The 12,647-nt window shown below is 32.9% G+C and overlaps 1 protein-coding gene across 1 annotated transcript; it reads right to left on the bottom strand.

Moving 5' to 3' along the window:
* Positions 1 to 321: 321 nt before the first annotated feature.
* On the bottom strand, positions 322 to 4,458 carry LOC132749290 (muscle, skeletal receptor tyrosine protein kinase-like). The gene is made up of 4 exons (XM_060739014.1): positions 4,173 to 4,458; positions 2,316 to 2,449; positions 896 to 1,088; positions 322 to 444 (listed from the first exon to the last, which is right to left on the bottom strand). The coding sequence occupies exons 1-4, from the start codon at positions 4,456 to 4,458 to the stop codon at positions 341 to 343; spliced, it is 717 nt and encodes a 238-aa protein (XP_060594997.1). The 3' UTR covers positions 322 to 340.
* Between the last annotated feature and the right edge of the window lie 8,189 nt (positions 4,459 to 12,647).

Raw genomic sequence — 12,647 nt, 5'->3', positions numbered from 1 at the left:
AAGTTACTGCAGTTTCGCAGTCAACCCTCGATATATGGGTCAGGTCGACTTTAAATCAAATATTTGTCAAGCAGATCACATTAACTCCCACAAACTTGTGAAGTTTCATAATAAACGTTTAAACTATTCATTAATAGAATCATCAGCATAAAATATCAGTTTCATGACGACTCTTTCATGTCAAGCGCGCGACTCTGAAAACTTACATCAGTAAGTTTGTATCAAGATTATCACAGTTTCCCATTCACTCTTAACCGAGTCTCGACCACTTTATTTTTTCATTCAAATGCATCAGGAATGTTGACTTTTGTTTTTCTTTTTTTACTTTTCTTTTCTTTTTTTACTTTTCGCTACTCAAAAATCCACTTGACAAATCACTTCTAGACTCATGCATTATCAAAAACCCATGTTTAAACTCACCGATAAACCATGTCCTCCCTACACCTTAAATGTCAAATTATATTTTTTTCAGATGTTAGATTATTAACCTTACATAGTCTAAACTGGGTTAAACAATTTTATATATATAGTATTATAGTAAATTTGGTTAAATTCTGTTAGATTTTCTTTTGCACTTATGCAATGGTAATGAATAGAATTTTAAATATTTTATTCAAAGGTTTATTATATATTTCATTTCAATTCATACTCTTAAACTTCAATTAAAAAGTTAACATTTTCTGGAAGAAACTTAGTTATATAAATTATGCAAAACTTAACTTAATATTACAAAAATATATTACAAACAAGAAATTTTTATTTTTTAAAGCTAAACCAGTTTGGCCAACTTTTCATTTGAAAAGTTGGATATTTTTTCTAAACACCATTAAATCAAAATACTCATCTTTTATCAGATCATAAAAGCAGTAGATATCTACTAACAAGAAAAACTGACCTTCATTTTGCCGCACAATGATGTTAAACACCTTCGACTGAACAGAGTCGCCCCCCACGTTCTGGTTCACAGCTTCACACTCAAATGTTGCCGTCTGTGTGAGGTTTCCGGTATGTAACACAGAACCAAGAATACTGTCCGGTGCAATCCATTCATTTTCTATTATTACACCATGTTCCCTCTCATCAATTATCTGTAATGTTAAGAAACAGTTTAAAATCTTATTCGCTTTAACAAAAACAAATGAATTACTTCAAAATCATCCTCGCAAAGGCAAAGGCATATACTCACTTTGACATATTAAAGGAACTCGACTGCATGAGGGACAAAGCCAAAAAAACATAAAATTTTAATTTCTTACATATATCAAATGGGCCCTTTAAAACAGTTTACAGATGTACAAAAACAGACAAGATATGTACTCAGAAATAGATTAAAAATTGTATTTGTGTGCTATTCTTAGATCATTTGAGTGAAAAGCGTTGCAATGCTTTTTAATTTCAGGTCATTTTTCACATTTTGTATAATTATTCTGGAAAAATGATCTGAAATTTTTCAAACAAGTTACTATCACATGGAGCATTAATGTCGAAAAATTTATTTCCAGTACTATCATGTCAAAAAACTTCAGTCACTATGTTAACTGTAACCAAAAACGAGGGTAACGATGAGCAAATACAAGGACATTGAATTAGCAAGAAACATTTGAAGAATGGTCAACAAAATTGAGTTTAAAAACTGTCTTCGAAGCGAGATTCTGCCAATTAATTTCTGGCATTGCTTAGTAACCTTACTAGCAGGGAATATTCTAAATGCTCTAAACAATACATCACTGTCAATGTAAACAATAACAATTATTCTAGTAGATTTTTTTAAATCATATAGTTATTGTGCTGAAAGGCATATATGGCAACATTATATATAAAGCTCTTGGTGAAAATAAACAATAATTAATATAAGAGCTTTCAGTAACAACACGTTATGATTATAATAAATTTCATCAGGGACTTTAGTGCAATAACAGGTTAACTCCTTTTAAAATTAGAAGGACATGACCAGATAATGCACTAAGACAATTTTATGTAGGAAAATAAGAACCATGTTTCATATAAAGTTTGATTTATTTTTAGATTTTAGATATAAAGCAAAATACCATGTAAGAGTTATTTGTAGCGTATGACTCTGAAGAAATTTTTCATAACATTTTGAGTGTTACATTTTTGTCTTAAAGTTAATGTGAAATATACTTGTGTCCAAACTTTTTTTCACAGATGTGTATATATACCAAGGATGAATGCCAGGCTCCGTCTAGGGTAACTTCGATATTCTTTTGAAAGTCGAGTTAAAAAATCGAAAATTGCAAACGTTTTCAGACACATCATAATTAAGCATTGGCAAAGTAATTAACAGTTACACTCACTGATTCACCATTTTTGCGCCACTGCATTTTTGGACCAGGAATACCTGCGGCCCAGCATGTCAATCTAACTGCAGTGTTGTACGGGAGAATGAGCTTTCCAGATTCTGGGGTCTGCTTGATTATTTCAACTTCAGCTGTAAAAATATAGAACATGTTACATGTTATCAATAAAATAAAAAAACGTTTTATATTGTTTGAAAATACATATCTTTAATACGAACAATGGAACAAAACGGAAAAAATTAAAGGGATCGCACAAAAACAAAACATTTTACAAATTAAAGGGTTAATAGATCTCATAACAAATTAAAGGGATACAGATAATAAACAAAAGTTGATTGAAGCATAGCATATGATGTTACAAATGTATATGTATCAAGAAAAGACAAAAATGTCAACAAATTCATTTGAATTTTAAAGTTTCAGGCATTCAAGATTTCATATTTATTACAAAAATGTAGACATCAGTCAGGCTTTGTGGTTAAGGTCCTAAGTCTTCTCAACCCTAAGATCATGAGTTTAAAGCCTTACATGGTTTACAACCATGTTTCTTCATATGAAACAAGTACTGGTTAAATATCCAGGAAGTGGGCTAAAGATTGGTCAAATTATACTGAGTATGCTGACAGTTTTCTCCTTAGTATATATAAATTGTGGCAGCATCTATGAAAACTTGCTAATGGTGTTACAAACTAGTCTTGAGAGAAAAATCAACAAACAACAGAAATAACTCAAGTCCTGCCAAACCAAACTAAAAACATTATTTCCTCATTGTTGTGGCAATTATGAGTAATTATACAAACTTTGGATGGGTAAATCCGAAAAACGATCACATATGTAACATTTTATCATGTGTAAATGTAATTATTTTTACGTTCCCCCTCGTTTACTCCGATGCACCCCTTATTGCATAAGGTGTTAATTGACGTTACTTATTAGTACCAGATTACTCATGTTAAACACTAGTAAAATACAGAAAACATCTGTTTAAGTATCTAATGACACAAGAACATATATAACAGACAATATGGCTCAGACGGCACTAACAGCTTTTGCAACATGAAAAAAATTTCCTTACAGAACTGAACCGCAAAAGCATTTGATGAGAAAGCATAAGAGGGTCTTCTGTAGCTAATTTTCAGAAATTGTTAGCATTTTTTGTACAATTTTATTAAATTTATTTTTAGAAACAGGCAGTTTCGTTTGAAATTTTCCCATTTCAAATTTTCAATGTCAAACTCATTAGTAGATTAAACATAGATAATTAAAATAGTATTAGATTTTTATTCGGACAGCTGAGGTTATTTACTCTCATTATTTTCCCCATTTGTAATTATTTCCCCCTTTTTGATGGAGACTACAAGAAGTTTGTGAACACCAGATGGTCAGTGCGTTTATTACTCATATTATTATTAGTTACCATCAATCTAGATTTTACCTCTGTATTAATTACTGATTGTTTATGATAATTAATGATTTCTCATGTCTGTTAATGTGGTCATCATTGCTATAAATTATTAGATCATCAGCCCATTACTGTAGCTAACGGTAACCTAACTGAACTGAGTTATTGTCTTGACCTGACTGTTTCTTAAGCTAGTACTTTATAAAGAGTTCATGAAAGGCACATTTATTATGTGTATAGAAAACATTACCATGCCCTTTAAATACAAGGCTCAAACATGCAAAAGCAGAGATCAAAAATTCCACTTGTCCACTTGTAATTACGAGTAAAAGTTAAGAGAACTCTATACTGGACGAGTAGAAAAATGTTGCCTACACATTAGATTTAGAAGCTACTCATCCTGCAGGACGAGTGACTGAAAATGTTTTTCGATGCCTGAAAAGCATTCTTACCTTCAACAACAAGATGAGCTGGATCAGAAAATAAAGATTCTTTTCCACTCTCTACCTTACAGCGGTACACGCCCCTGTCCGACACCTTCACCTGACGGAATCTCAGGGTGCCTGTGTTCCGAATCTTGTAGTTTGTTCCGATTCTACTCATCAAATCACCGTTGTGGAACCATTTAATTCTAGGTCGGGTATTGCCTGCTGCTTCACAGTGCATCAACAACCGGGTATCCTCTAAGACTGTTGCGTTTTTTGGTGGCCGAGTTATAACTAGATCTGAAATATACATATTATTTTATCATTTCACCGAGATAACTGTACAATAAATCTTACGAAATAAACGTTCATCGAATTCAAGCTTCATTTTAACATTACAGATTCTTATTAATTTCATGGATATATAATGTCTATATTTCCAGCTATAAAATGTAAATGAATGAATTTGACTGTACATGAACGTAATATACAACCTGGGCTTTTTTCACAGTTTGGTGACAGGGGAAGCAGACTTTCCATAATTTATGGGGAAAACTATAGTAGGGGAAGTAAAAACTTGATGTAATTTCATTTTTGGGGTTAAGTGTATGATTTTACTGAATTTTTCATTAGGGATGCCACTCTGAAATGGCCAAGGCTGCTATAGAAGGTTCAAAAGCCCTGACAAATGATATTTTGTGACAACTCTCTTGCATACACTTACACTATGAAAACAAAAATAGAGACCTTTATCATGACAAAATTTAAAATCCCAAAAAAACTATAATATTTTTAACAAAAATGTTTTTGGCATCTCAGAAAAACCAAGGGTTTCTCTAGATGCAGCTTTTATTAATCTTTGTTTTTATAAGATCCGGGTTGACTAAACTGGGTTCCAAAGCTGTTCTTTTTTCTAAATTGTAAATGGTTATTCTCCCTTGCGGGATAAACCCACAAAACCAAAAAAATTTTGGCAAAATTTTCTTGAATGGATTTTGTTAAACTTGCAAAATTTGGGAAACCCTGTCCATTATCATCTTTTGGGATTCAAGTAAAAAAATTGAAGTTAAAGGGTTTATTTAAAGGGGTTATAACCGGGGTTTCAGGAACATGTATAGGCGGGCTTTTTTTAATCTTTTTAACCGTGGTCGTTGTAGTGGCAAAGGCTAAACAATTTCGGTCCATTATATCAAAATACTGTTCTAATTAAACCATGCCTACCTTACATTTTAAAATAAAGACTCGAGCATAATTATTATATGAAATTTATGAACCGCAACTGTGTTATCAATAAATTAATAATATTTAAACTTTAAATGTAAAAATAAATTTGAATGAACATTTAGATTTTTTTTTTTAATTTCTTGTCATAAAGCATAATAATTATTTCCTTTAAATATGATTACATGATTGTTTAGAATTAGATTCAGTATTGGTGTTAATGGCAAAAAATTCCTCACCTAATATTTTTATAGCTTCAAAACATGACTAATTAAAGCTTGAAAAAATATCTATTTTTTTGGTTGTACTACATTCACACTGGTCTTGTGGTCTTATAATTTGATTTTCAGACAGCTACACCCTAGTCTCAGCACAGCATTATATCTATAGATCAATCTATTTATCACTCACTCATCATACTTTGATTTGGGAGGATGACATTTGGGGATGTTTTTGATCTTATCCCCCCCAATTTTTCCCACCAGTTTACAAAAAACTATGTTCTTTTAAAAGACCCACATATAAAACCTCATAAAAAACCCCAAAGATAATTTAGTACTCCCCAAAAAAAAACCCCAAAAGCTTTTTAACACAGAAATTTTTTCAGACAAAGGGCCATTTTCACAAAAAATAAAAAAACTTTTAAAATGGAAACACAACAGAGAATAATTGATGACTTTTAGAAGACAGAGCTACCTTCTTCAGCCATGTCTTAAAACAAGGTCACTCAATAAGCTTCACACAGTCCTCATTGTTCTAAAAGAAATGCTTTTGATTAACTACTTTAATGAGAAAGTCATAAAAAATCAAGTGTAGCCCACAAAATTAATGGTGAACAATACTGTTTCATAAATTTTGTTTCAAAATTACTGGTCTTTCTTTTATTTTTACTTTCAACTTTAAGTTTGTTCTGAAAATCTGAACCCATGGATAATTAATGATATGCAAATTATGATTCCACTGTACCAAAGAACTTGATAATTTATTCTATGAATGGAAGATTATAAATTTATATTGGCATCACAAAACAGATGCCAAAATAGGCAATGCCCAAACCATATCACAAGAAAATAAACAGGAGCAAAATGGGTGATGGGAACCTAGGTATAACAGGAGCAAAATGGGTGATGGGCACACAACTATCACAGGAGCAAAATGGGTGATGGGCAACCAGTTATCACAGGAGCAAAATGGTGATGGGTACCCAACTATAATAATAGGAGCAAAATGGGTGATGGGCACCCAGCCATCAGTCAGGAGCAAAATGGGTGATGGGAACCCAGGTATAACAGGAGCAAAATGGGTGATGGCACACAACTATCACAGGAGGCAAAATGGGTGATGGGTACCCGACTATCACAGGAACAAAATGGGTAATGGGCACCCAACTATAATAATAGGAGCAAAATGATGATGGGCACCCAGCCATCAGTCAGGAGCAAAATGGGTGGTGGGCCCCTAGCTATAATAGGAGCAAAATGGGTGATTGACACCCAGCTATAATAGGAGCAAAATGGGTGATGGGCACACAGCTAACACAGTAGCAAAATGGGTGATGGGCACACAGCTATCACAGGAGCAAAATGGGTGATGGGCACCCAGCTAAATAATCACAGTGCTTAGCAAAATGGGTGATGAGCACGCAGCTATTAGTCAGGAGCAAAATGGGTGATGGACACACAGGTTTTACAGAAGCAAAATCAGTGATGGGCACTCAGCTTTCACGGGAGCAATTAATCACATGAGCCAAATTATCATGCTTGTATTGGGCAATTAAGGAACAAAATGGGTGACGGAAAGCACATCAAAGAGAGCCAAAATAGGTAATGAGCACACATAATGATATGGGCACCATAATTTAACGAGTTTTTTAGTGTTTTTCTAGTTTTTCACGCTGATTTTTTAAACATGTTTGGGTTAAATATTTCCTGGTTGTCAAATATCTTTATGAACCAGCTCTTCCTTTTTTTCTCCTGGGTTTTAACTGGGAACCAGTTAATTACCAATTTTCTCACAAAAGGGACAACTATTAAAGCCACATTGACTTTTCAATAAGCAATTAGAGACAATTATGACCATTAGACTCATTATGTCTAATATTAATTGTCAAAAAGAAATGAGCCGCCTCATGACAAAACCAACATAATGGGTTTGCGACCAGCATGGATCCAGACCAGCCTTGCGCATACCGCGCAGTCTGATCAGGATCCATGCGTGTTCGCTATCAGTTTTCTCTACTTGTTATAGGGTTTGTAAGCGAACAGCATGGATCCTGATCAGACTGCGCGGATGGCAGGCTGGTCTGGATCCATGCTGGTCGCAAACCCATTATGTTGGTTTTGTCATGACGCGGCTCAAATATTGCCTCGCCCAAAGGATCGAACCAGTGTTGCCAGGGCTACAAATCCAATGCTTCCCTACTGATCTAAACCAGCGGGTGTATTTTTTAAAAGAGAGTAATGAAGAAAAATTTATCTATAATTATTTCACCTTAAACAATTTGTATCTAATTCAAATAATATATAAGGAAATAACTGCTGCGGTACATTTTTAAAGATGATGCTTCATAATTAATTGATAATTACTATTTACTGATTACTATAATACATTATAAATTAACAAATGAAACAACTTCACGTAGGACACAGTGTTTTATCTATTTATAACACACAGTGTGACCGATGTATTTCAGGTATATTTAATACATTACGACCCTACATGAACTTTTGTCTGTACGTTTTTTTTGTGTGTGTTAACAAGGTTTTAAATGATTGAACGAGGTTTGTTAAACTACTAGTTTTCTGTGTTGCCACCAATGATTTTTTGTTTACTATTTTTTGCGACACAGCCAAAATTATATTAAAATAGGGAAATTGCTAATTTGTGACGGTTTTACCCACTTAAGACATAAAAGGTATCATTTAAAATACATGTATACAATTTATGCAACAAATATATACATGTAAAATATTGTTAATTTATGTTTATTTTTAATTTATGCCAGCAAATATAGAATAATTATTCATCCAGTTAGCAAAATGGAGATTGAAATTATACTCAAATAAGTCTAAACAAGTCTAAGCAAAACAACAACAAAAACAACGAACTCAAAAATTTTTTTGCACGCTTGCTTTGAAAACTTTAAAACACATTAAAAGCTTTGTGTATACTGTATACTGAGTTTTTTCTTCATTCATAAAATTAATGCTCGCATGATTTTCGACCACAAAAATGTAATATATTATTTCTGAAAACTTAGTTTAAATACGTTTTGAATAAATCGATCACATCCCTTTTTTATGATCAACAACTTGACAATATGAGTCACTCTCATGGGAAAATACCTTTCAATGTTACAAATTTTGCTATATTTCTGCTTCTTAACTTAATGTACTTCAAATCTTAGAGTGGCGTTGTGGACAAGTGGTTAATGCGTCAGATTAGTAATCTAAGGATTGCTGACCGCGTGGATTCAAACCCTGTCAGGGTCAAGCCGTTGTTTCCTTGAGCAAGAAACTTTACATTCATTGCTTAGTACTGGTTGGTTCCAGGGACAGATTGGAAAGTGTTTCAATAAGCTTATAGCTTCCAACACAATCAAACTTAAATGAATTTGTATGAACTAAATCCATGGTACCCAGCAACATGTATAAACAAGATTAACTAATGCTCTTTCATGAATTTGCTAGGAAATTAAAGTCCATATTACTGAACAGTACTAAAATAATTAGCTTTAGTTTTTATATATCGTCAGCTTATCCAGCACTGTCAAGTGCTTTTAATTTTGACATCAAATTATTTTGTTTATCACACAGTCCAGCATGTACATGTATGCCTGTCACAGTGAGCATTTAGCAGATACTTTACTTTTTGGCTGTTCCGGCAATCCAAACTCAAATTTCTTTTAATTTAAAATAACTGATGTGTCGTGTTTTTCGGCCACACAATTTTATCCGACCCCCTAAATCGTTGGTCTTAAAGTGCATGGGGTACTGATACAATAATTATCGTTCTTGAATTAAGTGCCGATAATAAACAATAATAAAAACGGCAATAGCAGAAATTACAATAGGGATATCAGTGTGAGGTTTTTAACAGAGAAAATGGCTATCACAATTAAATCTTAAACCGTATTTTTTGATACACTATTCTCAACCACCGAGGTAGGGAAAGTTGAGCCAAATGGCCGCTATTGTATTAATTTCGACAGTGCGTTGTGGTATCTTGCGTACTACCCTGCACTTGATGTTTATCTATGAACAAATTTTACACGGCCCATATGACAAATTTTCCTATAACTATTCAATATAAATATAAGCCCTTTTCTATCACAGGGATTTTTTATAAATAGTTTTTCATTTTTTGCAAAAAATGTGTGAATTTAAAAATATATATCCTGAGGTTTAAAAGGTTTTACGGGTGGGGAAAATATATTTCCCCTTTCATTTCCCGTTTCTTTTATTTAGTTTTTTTTTGCTACTTTTCTGCAGTCGGGGGACGTTTTAAAAAATTTTTTTTGAAATTTAATCACTCTTTTAATAAATCTTCAAATAACATTTTAAAGGGGCATTTTCCCCCAATGAACCCCAAAAAAATTTTTTTTAAAAAAATCAAAAATTTTGAAAAAAGTACCCGTTTTAGCTGTTTTTAAGGCCCAAACTGGGTAGCTTTTCCCCACATGAAAGAAACCAAAAATCCCTTCCGGGGTTTGAAAAACCCCCAGTTGAGGGGCAAGTGGGTTTTAAGTCCCAAAAAAAATAATTTTACAGAAGCAACCTCCCTTGCAAAACCTGTTAGTTATAATATAGCCAGGGAAATGTTTAAAAGGAGGCATAATTCTTCAAGAGCTTGGCAGACAAATATTGCAAGCTTTATTGACATATTTTAGTTTAAGTCATATAAGGGCAGTAATTAAGTAAACTTGTCTTTTGGATTATCTGCCCCTTAGACATATATTTCAAATTTGACAGTAAACAAGTATTCTCAGTTTAACTCATAATAATGCGAACTTAATTCATAGCCGTATAATTATAATGTACAGCAACAAAAAAGGTTTACCAAGAATTCAAGTTATTAGGAAAAGGGGCATAACTAAGCAGATAAAATTAAACAGTTACTTTCATTTTGAAGTGCTTTCCAGATTAAAAATTGTACAAGACAAATATTCCAAATTTGAAGTAAATTATAATCTTTGGTAGTCTTTGAGAAATGAACAGTAGTAAAAAGTTTCAATTTGAAATGGGGATAACTTTGCTAAAATGAATTTTAGGAATTCTGCCATTCTGAAATGGCATATGATAATGAATATTTATACCAACTTTAAAATGAGTAGGCTTTAACAATTTCTGACAATATGCGGCCTCAACAAAAAGATTGATCATCAAGTCAATTCAATGCCGGGACAGTCATAACAATGAAATTTTTAAAACAATCAAAATACGGCAATTTTTTAAATTTAGCATTTGGCTGTGATGAACTGTAATATATTTTCTATTTTTAGAATAGGGGGCTTTAAATATGGCTCTCTGAGGGCCTCTTTATCTCCTTATATCATTAAATGTCCCTAAACTGGTGTGGGCGAACAAAAATGAACTGAATAACTATATCTGAAAGGCATCTGCGTAAATTCAGCCTGTCCAGTGCTATAATTTTTTGACTTGATCAGTCAAAATGACATAATTTCATACCAGACAATAATAATCTCAAACAGTCTAGCCAATATCCTAAACCATATAAAAATGTAAATATATATATACACACATTTGGCTGTCTGTAAAACATACCTGTATACTTATCTATAGTAGAGTGACATTCTTTAAATGCTAGGCTAAAATCTTACACACAGTATCGCCTTATTTTTTTATCAGCTTACAAAAATGATAATCACTTAATGCAAGTTTTAGATTGAACAACCTTTTCAAAGCATATTTACCAATATCTTTATGAACATTTCAAAAAAATCCTTCCCGAAACTATAGCCTTAATGCCTATACTATATAGTTATGTTGACGCTGAAATTATTTCTATAAAACCTATCAAGACATTATGAGCCGAGTATTAACTAAACTTATAGCTCAATTGTTTCATAAGGATTTAGCAACATCAAGTTCAAGGGATTTTTTTGGGCTAATATTTCATAGCCGATATATTCGGTCATATTTCCAATTGAAAATTAGTATGTTATTTTCCCAATCCACAGGAAAAAGTTCCCAATTGAAAGTTACAAAATAAAAATATTGAATAACAAATTCTAAAGTCTTTGAAAATTAGTTACTTCTTCACTGTCATGGTGCTTAAATGTTTGAAGATGCCATCCCTAGACAGTTATTCTTTGCATTCATTTAATTCATTGCAAAATTTCAGTCATAATTCTTTCCCAATTTTTAACAAAAAATTGCTGAAATCCCCAATTCCATGGTATGGGTCATGTTCCCAAAATCCTGGAAAAAAAACACTTAGTTAAGGGCTCACGGCAAAGGAAAGTGCTTAAATTAAAATTTGAATATGATGCTAAGTATTCAATAGCTGTCCTAATGGAAGCATGCTTCACTTTTCTCTTCATTAATTTTGTCATGTAAAAAAAAAATCATTTTTTTATCAAATCAAAAGTCCCATTGACTTTTGACCTGAAAATGAATGTGGCATGTAGCACTCATACAGGTAAATGTAAATGAACTTTGATTAATGGCCAGTTAAATGATTTTTTTATTACAAATTCTAGTGACCTTGACCTTTGACCTGAAAATAAATGTGGCAAGGTTCATCTGTAGGACTACAAAACAATTAAAAGGGGGAGCCGTGGCCAAGTGGTTGTTAAGGTGTTTGCCTCTCAACCCTGAGGGATTGTGGGTTAGAGTCCTTAGTTAAACTTGGGTCAAGACCATGTAAATTCCACATATGACACCAGTACTGGGTGGTTACAGTAAGTAGAATCCAAAGTGATTAATATAAGTTGCAAGAACTTGTTAAGCAATTAAGCTTAAATAATATGTTTTTTTAAACCCATTCAATTTGCCAGACTGATATTTGAAAGACTGAAATACAAGAGCGATCAGTAATCACATGTGTCGCCTTCATGATGGCCAATTTCATGTTGGGAACAAATTTTTGTGACAGACGGACAGACAGACGGACAGTGCACAACTAGACTAACCACTTTAAAAATTGCACCAGTAGTTTATGAGGAGTAGTCCCGGACAAGATTTTGCGTATCTGGCAACACACAGAAAAAAAACCTTTTATCAAAGGGCCATAACTCGGCCAAAAATCATTCAACCGGAA

This window comes from Ruditapes philippinarum, unplaced genomic scaffold (assembly GCF_026571515.1).
Source record: "Ruditapes philippinarum isolate M1 unplaced genomic scaffold, ASM2657151v2 ctg2860_1_1_1_1, whole genome shotgun sequence".
Taxonomy (NCBI): domain Eukaryota; kingdom Metazoa; phylum Mollusca; class Bivalvia; order Venerida; family Veneridae; genus Ruditapes; species Ruditapes philippinarum.
Note: the sequence above shows the minus strand (reverse complement) of the source record. Positions and strands in the feature narration are given on the sequence as shown.

What these genes read in the sequence shown, in the direction of transcription:
- LOC132749290 (XM_060739014.1), bottom strand. Translation starts at nt 4,458, where the DNA reads ATGTATATTTCAGATCTAGTTATAACTCGGCCACCAAAAAACGCAACA. An exon ending in AGCTCATCTTGTTGTTGAAG is followed by an intron (nt 2,450 to 4,172) that starts GTAAGAATGCTT and finishes ATATTTTTACAG; the next exon opens with CTGAAGTTGAAATAATCAAG. An exon ending in GGCGCAAAAATGGTGAATCA is followed by an intron (nt 1,089 to 2,315) that starts GTGAGTGTAACT and finishes TTAACATTACAG; the next exon opens with ATAATTGATGAGAGGGAACA.